This window comes from Capsicum annuum, chromosome 4 (genome assembly GCF_002878395.1).
Source record: "Capsicum annuum cultivar UCD-10X-F1 chromosome 4, UCD10Xv1.1, whole genome shotgun sequence".
NCBI lineage: Eukaryota > Viridiplantae > Streptophyta > Magnoliopsida > Solanales > Solanaceae > Capsicum > Capsicum annuum.
Window position 1 is genome coordinate 8,998,077 of NC_061114.1, and position 7,313 is coordinate 9,005,389.

The window sequence follows — 7,313 nt, forward strand, 5'->3', positions numbered from 1 at the left end:
GGATCGAGTGCATCATAATAAAAAGTTTTTTTTAATGGGAAAAAGGTTCGAAATATATCTAAACTTTGACGAAATTTGTTGTAATATGTCTCAGCTTTGCGGGGATCCAATGACCCCCTCGACCACTTATTACCCTATTTCTGTGGCATATATTTGCCAAGGTGGACCACTTCAGATTCTTACACGTTCAGTGTGCGCATATTCACGCAGTAGTCCAACTGGACAAATATATGCCACAAAAATACAGTAATAAATAGTTGAGGAGATCATAGGATCCCCAGAAAGTTAAAACGTGTTATAACGAATTTCACCAAAATTTAGGTATATTTTTTACTCTTTTCCTTGGCAGAAACAAATGTCATTAGATATACAGTGTACTTTTCCGACGAACCACCTTTCGTCACCTAGCTCGGTTCATGCAAATCGCACCCCTACCTCAAATAAAGAAAAACTATTTTCGATAAATCCTGGTCAAGTGTATCATACTAAAATGGCTCTTTTATTATGTGTAAAGCAGCAGATAGGGAAAAAAGGTTTCGAAATATATCTAAACTTTGACGAAATTTGCTGTAATGCGTCTTAAATTTGCGGGGTTGTATGATCCCCTCGATTATTTATTACCATATTTCTGTACAAATACGGCAATACATAGTCGAGGAGGGTCATAGAATCCTACAAAGTTAGAAGCGTGTTACAGTAAATTTCGTCAAAGTTTAGATATATCTCTGACTCTTTTCGGTAGCAGATACACATGTCAATTTCAACATTACAAAATACAGGTGATATTTCCAACTTGTAATACTACTAGTATTTAAAAAGTGCCAAGGACAAGGACAACCTTTGAGACTTGCTGCTGAAGTACATTGCACAAGTCTTCACAGGCTTGTGCTAAATTCAGTTTCAAAAAAAAAAAAAAAGTTCATGTCATTTCTATCTATAATAAAGTGAAACATAAAACAACCCCTCATGTTTTTTCCACTTTCTCATTCATGTTTAGTGGTACATGGTTCCTTTTATATAATGGTGTCAAAATCTTGAAAAGTTTATAAAACTATCATCAACTGTTTCTGTTTTCCCAGTTTCTTTCAAGTATTGTGAAAGTTTGTTGAGAAAAAAAAGAGTAAAAAAGACATGATCTTGGTTGGTTCTTTGTTTATAATGGTGTCAAAATCTTGAAAAAGAAAATTAAAAAAACATCTTCTTGGTTGTTGTTTTTTTGTTGACATTTTGAGTTCTTTGTCTACAATGGTGTCAAAATCTTGATAAGTAAAAAAAACATAGTCTTGATTGGTTTTTTGACATTTTGAGTTCTTTGTTTATAATGGTGTCAAAATCTTGATAAGTAAAGAAACATAATCTTGGTTGTTTTTTTGACACTTTTAGTTCTTTGTGTATAATGGTATCAAAATCTTGAAAAGGAAGAACAAAAAAACATGATCTTGGTTTGGTTTTTTTGACATTTTGAGATCTTTGTTTATAATGGTGTCAAAATCTTGAAAAGTAAAAAGACATAATCTTGGTTGGTGTTTTGACATTTTGAGTTCTTTGTTTGTAATGGTGTCAAAATCTTGAAAAGATAAAGAGTAACAAGAGATGGTCTTGGTTGTTTTTTTGACATTTTGAGTTCTTTGTTTATAATGGTGTCAAAATCTTGAAAAGATAAAAAGAGTAAAAAGTAACATTTTAGTTCTTGTTTTTGGTAATTCTTAATGGTTTCAAAATCTTGAAAAGCTCATAAAATTTCCAATTTCTTTTAAGTATTGTAAAGTTACTCGAAAAAAGAGTAAAAAGAAATGATCGTGGTTGGTTTTTGACATTTTGAGTTCTTTGTTTATAATGTGCCAAAATGTTGATTTTAATTGTTTTTTTTTTGACATTTTTAGTTCTTGGTTATTATATGGTGTCAAATTCTTGAAATGCTCATAAAACTAGCATAACTTCATCCCAATTTCAAGACTTGATCTTGGTTGGTTTTTGAACATTTTTAGTTCTTGGTTTGGTAATTATAATACCATATGTTAGTTGGTTTTTGACCCTTTTTGGGTTTTGGGGTTTTGGGATTTTGGTTTTAAAAAAAAAAAAGGAGAATGGGAGAAGTAGAGGGGTGGGGTTGGGCACAATCACCAAGTGGATCACCAATGTACATAACAAAAGATGATCATTGGACTCATTTTGACAATTCTGTTAATGCTGTTTCTTTTGGTTTTGTTGCTACTGCCATTCTTATATCTATGTTCCTTGTCATGGCCATTTTTGAGAGGTTTCTCAGACCTAATTCACCTGCTTTTTCGCCTTCCGGTGGCCGGAATCTCAGTGACATTGAGTCTCAGATGAGCTTCAATGGAAAACTTGGTGGTCAAACTCCCAAAGTAAGTGTCTTTGCCTGGAATTTTTGCCTGTAGTTTCTTGTTCGTGGTGTATTGGTGATATCTACGTTTTTCGAATAGATATTTTATAGTATTACCTTGTGCGCATCTTGTTTCCGTTATTGTCCTTTACTATCTAGCGGTGTGAATCTTGGTGACATTGAGTCTCAGATGAGTTTCAATGGAAAACTTGGTGATCAAACTCCCAAAGCAAGTGTCTTTCCTTGGAATTTTTGCCTGTAGTTTTTGTTCGTGGTGTATTGGTGATATCTATGTTTTTTGAATAGATAGTTTATAGTATTACCTTGTGCGTGTCTTGTTTCCGTTATTGTCCTTTACTATCTAGCGGTGTTGATATCCCTTGTGGTTGTTTGCTTTTTATATGTTTTGTTTGTTATATTGTTAACTGTCCTGAGCTGAGGGTCTATCCGAAACAACCTTTCTACTTCATCTGAGGTAGTGGTTTGGACTGCGTACACTTCACGCTCCCGAGACCCCCACTTTGTGGGAATACACTGGGTATGTTGTTATTGTTGTTTTATGAGGGTAAATAAGATACCTATGTTGTCTTTTTGTTCCTTGTAATTCATTTGTGTCTGTGTTTTTGGTTACTAAAAGTTTGTTAAATCAACAAGTAAATAATCATAATTAGCTCAAAGACGGAGCTAGGATTTTGAGTTTATGAGTTTCAGATTCTAGAAAATGTAGCTTATTGATTTCTCAATAAAATTGTTTATACGTTAAATCGACTTTTAAAGACAAATATAGAAAGCTACAAGTAGAAATTAGTTAGTTGTTGTAGTATTACTCTTTAGAGTTTCTTGTCCTTCGATTTCCATTACTATCTGTTGTTTCTTGTACTTTCGACTACTGCTGATCCTTTTTTCATACTGATTTGTCATGCTCTCTATAGTATTTTGCCATCATTTCTCCACTTCCGTCACTCCTTTTCTCAAACTGCTTTGAATTGCTTTTCCTTGAACCTACAGTCTATCGGAAACTACCTCTCTACATTACAAAGAACTGCAGTTTACTACTAACACCTAAGAAGTTTCAACATTGCACACTATCTTGTTGTGAATGCAATAAGAACCGGCTGCTATCGCGCAGGAATTCAGCATAAACAAGTTTCATTATTTGGGCTTGTTTTTGTCTTTCCTTTAGCCATATTCAAAATCCACTTCTGGTACCATATCTTTATCGTAAAGCAGCAATCTAGGAACCTTTACGATTATGGAAAAGGAATGTATAGAGAGGAAGGCTCCAGCGTTTGAACGGATGCCATTTTCCCTCGTTGAACCAGCCAAGTCAGTAGCCTTTCTCGTATATAGGAATGCTTTTCTTAGTATGTCAAGGGTGGATTAATGAATGGCTGCTTTAGCTTTATCGATAGAAGCCCCCGCCTGATGTTCTGACTCTTGTTTTAAGCTCTGCTCTGGGAGAACGCCATGATCGACACACCACACATATAGGAATGTGTAAACTACTTTAGATCTAGCTTGATTTTGGAATAGCAAACATTTCCATGGAACTCTAGGTAAGTCACCTATATTTATGTTTTTGGTTTCTCATCCGCCCACATTCCGAACTTGTGCCAGGAAGTCCCAGATTGAGTGGTAAACCGCTTGTCCTATAGCAAAGACGATTCTATACCCAAGGCTTGAACCAGTCACCTTTAGGCTTTCGTCAAGGATGGAGTACTTACCACTCCACCACAATACTCGTTGGTTAGGTAAGTCACCTACCTCTCGATAATAGCTGGATTCGTATAAAACTGCAAGTTTTCGCATTGGTAAATCTATAATACAAGGACATTTCTAACGCACTATTCTGTGCTTTTCGGACAAAAATCTGTACCTTAGCGTTCATGGTGACTGCTACATTGTGTCGTTTGCTCCTTGTCCAATTCGAAGCACAATTTGTGAAGCTTACACAACCTTCCATTAACCAAATATCGCAGAAAAGAATCGTAAAAACAAAATTCTACAAGCTTTAATGTACTACTTGCATGTGACTTCCCTCAAGATTGCGATCCACGGAAGAACAGTCCGATTATCTACAATGATGTCCTGCTGGACAGTCGATATAGGATGCCAGCCTCGTCGAAAAACTTTGTTTTTCTAGTTTAGAGTATATCTCTTTTCCAGCTTAAATTACATGTTTCATATCGACAAGATGAGTATCGCAAAAATGTGGCATCTAAGGACTAGTGGTCATGTCCTACGTCGACTTATAGATGCACCAGTCAGTACGTGTGACACTATGATGAGTATGCTTCGCTACTCATATAGCATGCTTTAGTGCGCTAACTCACACATCACGAGATGCGCTCTTCAGCCATATGCCATCGTTTCTGTTTGCATTTGCACTTTTGAGCTTATGCAATGTTGCGAATCAGTTAGTTTATTTAACCGGTTATAACATGTTACGACTTGGCTATTGCTTCAGGTGTCGATGAGAGCACGAGAAGTTTCTGTGTTGATGCCAGGAGAAGACGTCCCTACTTTCCTCGCCAATCCTGCTCCCGTACCATGTCCTCCTGAACGCGATCCATGGCCTCTTCATCAATAGAATTCCTTACCCGGTTTCTTGAACTCCGACTCAAATCCACAATCCTAGTTAGCTCAATATATGTACATAGCTTTTACAGGCATTGAATTTCTAGCTCAATTGGTGGCCTCTATATAAATGAATATCGCGTTATATAGAGTAAGTTGTTCGTTAAGTCATGCACAACAATATTATGTTTTGGTATGTTTTTCTTTGTCATCTGATTTATCTGTCTTCATGTATTAAACTTGGTAAAAAAAAAATCAGCACAAAAACCCTAATACCTCGAGGTCGAGTAAAAGGTCTAGTCCAAAATTTTGCAGCTGAGATCATGCAACAGTACCAACATGGGCATCTGGCGTACACTATACCCCCAGACCCCCTATTCTCTACCTCTATACTATATCGGAAACAACCTCTCTTCTTCATTTGAGGTAGTCGTATGGACCGCATACAATGTACCCTTCTCAGACCTCACCTTGTCAGAATACACTGGTGTATGTTGTTGTATTTTCTATCTTTTGGAGACGATCACATTATCGGCGACAAAAAAGTCAGTCATGGTTAGACAACTTTCGTCTCACTCGACATAAATTCTGTAGGAATAGTTATACCTTGCAAGACATAAGTATAACCTGTGGATTTTGAAATTAAACTTCTGTCTCGCTCGACATAATTAAGTTCTGCAAGAATCATAACTTGTCCTATATTACGATACTAAAATATAAACTTTGTTATTTCAATGTCCCATGTATTTTCGATCACTTTCTTTTTAACTTAACTTCTAAAATAAAGCAGAAAAATAACACACTGAAAATAAAAAGATCATAGATTAATTAAATATCCAAATCTAACATTAATACATTATGATACATTTTTCTCAAGAATTATCAAATTCTAACCCAAATATATATATATATATATATATATTTTTTTTTTCTAAATAAAAATAAAACATTCCAAGGATACAAGTGGATTTTCAATAGAATCATTAATTCCACTTGGCAAAGGCTTCCTATAATTATTATTTTCTCTATTTTCCCTATTACTCCTACTACCATTTCTGGGTTCTGGCGCCGTACTCCGGCGCCAGTCACCCAGTTCAGATCTCACCCTTCCGAGTGACTTACCGGATTTCCTCATAGACGAACATCTGCTTATACTGCTCTTTGTTCCTCCGTTAATTTGATCTCCACACATTATTGGTGATCTCGATCTCCTGCATGAATTCTCCCCACTATCTTTTCTCGATGGAGAAATGATCCGGGCCTGACCCGACCCGGATAGTTGACCCGACTTTCTTGTTGGAGAAGCGTTCCGGGTCTGTCCCGACCCGGATAGTTGACCCGGCCTTCCAGCGGGAGAAGTGTTCCGGTACTTCGCGGGGGACCTTTGTCGGGTTCTCTCTTTCGGGTCTGACCCGGCCCGTATGCTCTTACTAAGCTCCCCTTTCATCTCTATCCGGCCCGACCCGGATCGAATATGTCTGCTGAGTTCTTTAGATGTCTCATTTTGACCGGGCCCAGCCCAAATGCTTCTGTCCAGCTCCTTCACGGGCTCTTCCGAGCCCGGCCCGGCCCGAATGACCCCGAGCTCTCTCGGGTTGAAAATTCTGGCTATTTTGTAAACATGACTATCATGAATATTATTTTGGCATTGTTTTTCCTCCGGAGATAAATCTTTTTTTGGAATATTATTTTTTTCATTAGTACGATGGATAATGGGATTATTATTAATAATAATTGGAGTTTCTGAAAGAATTTCTTTGACTTCTTCTTTTTGTTCCTCAAGAAATGAAAGTGTTATTGGTGGATATCTATTTATAGTTGTGGTTTCTAATTTGGTGTTAGAATTTGGTGGTGTTTTTTTAGTTGAACTAAGAAAACAACCCATTTTTTGGATGTGACAAATAGAGGATATACAAGTTTGATGAAGAAAGAAAAAATTCGAAATTCGATAAAATGGATACTAGGATATTCGAGTCATGGTTAAGTAGTAGCAATATTAAAAAACAAAACTATGGAAGAATTGATGAAGTAATGAAGTGAAACTTACAAAGATGAATTGAATGGAGGGAAATGGAGGAGAATGAAAAGTGAATCAAGTGTATCTATTTGTTATATCTTGTGTATATAATATGTATAGACAGGTAGGATTGATATGATTTTCATTAATTGCTTGGTGGTGACATCAAGTAAATAAATAAATAAATAAATAAATAATTAATGGCGTGGACCAACCCCCAACCCCACCTACCCCAATCCTCTACCCTCTATCAATTTTATTTTATTTTATGTTCGGTTTCTATATCAGAACTTGACTAAAGTTGTATTCGTGCACTATAGAGGTCTTTCTAGGGGTAGCTTTCTCGACATAACTTTTTTCATTTTTAGATAT

The 7,313-nt window shown here is 36.3% G+C and overlaps 2 protein-coding genes across 2 annotated transcripts; one reads left to right on the forward strand and one right to left on the reverse strand.

Moving 5' to 3' along the window:
* Positions 1 to 838: 838 nt before the first annotated feature.
* On the forward strand, positions 839 to 5,140 carry LOC107869857. The gene is made up of 2 exons (XM_016716266.2): positions 839 to 2,369; positions 4,815 to 5,140. Exons 1-2 carry the CDS (start codon positions 2,088 to 2,090, stop codon positions 4,935 to 4,937), a joined length of 405 nt encoding a protein of 134 aa, XP_016571752.2. The 5' UTR covers positions 839 to 2,087; the 3' UTR covers positions 4,938 to 5,140.
* A 685-nt stretch (positions 5,141 to 5,825) lies between these two features.
* LOC124897626 lies at positions 5,826 to 7,024 on the reverse strand. Its single transcript, XM_047410656.1, has one exon. The coding sequence runs from the start codon at positions 6,807 to 6,809 to the stop codon at positions 5,856 to 5,858; it is 954 nt and encodes a 317-aa protein (XP_047266612.1). The 5' UTR covers positions 6,810 to 7,024; the 3' UTR covers positions 5,826 to 5,855.
* Between the last annotated feature and the right edge of the window lie 289 nt (positions 7,025 to 7,313).

Coding starts and splice junctions, on each gene's coding strand:
- LOC107869857 (XM_016716266.2), top strand. CDS start 2,088: ATGGGAGAAGTAGAGGGGTGGGGTTGGGCACAATCACCAAGTGGATCA. Junction 2,370..4,814: donor TTGGTGGTCAAACTCCCAAA/GTAAGTGTCTTT, acceptor CTATTGCTTCAG/GTGTCGATGAGAGCACGAGA.
- LOC124897626 (XM_047410656.1), bottom strand. CDS start 6,809: ATGGGTTGTTTTCTTAGTTCAACTAAAAAAACACCACCAAATTCTAAC.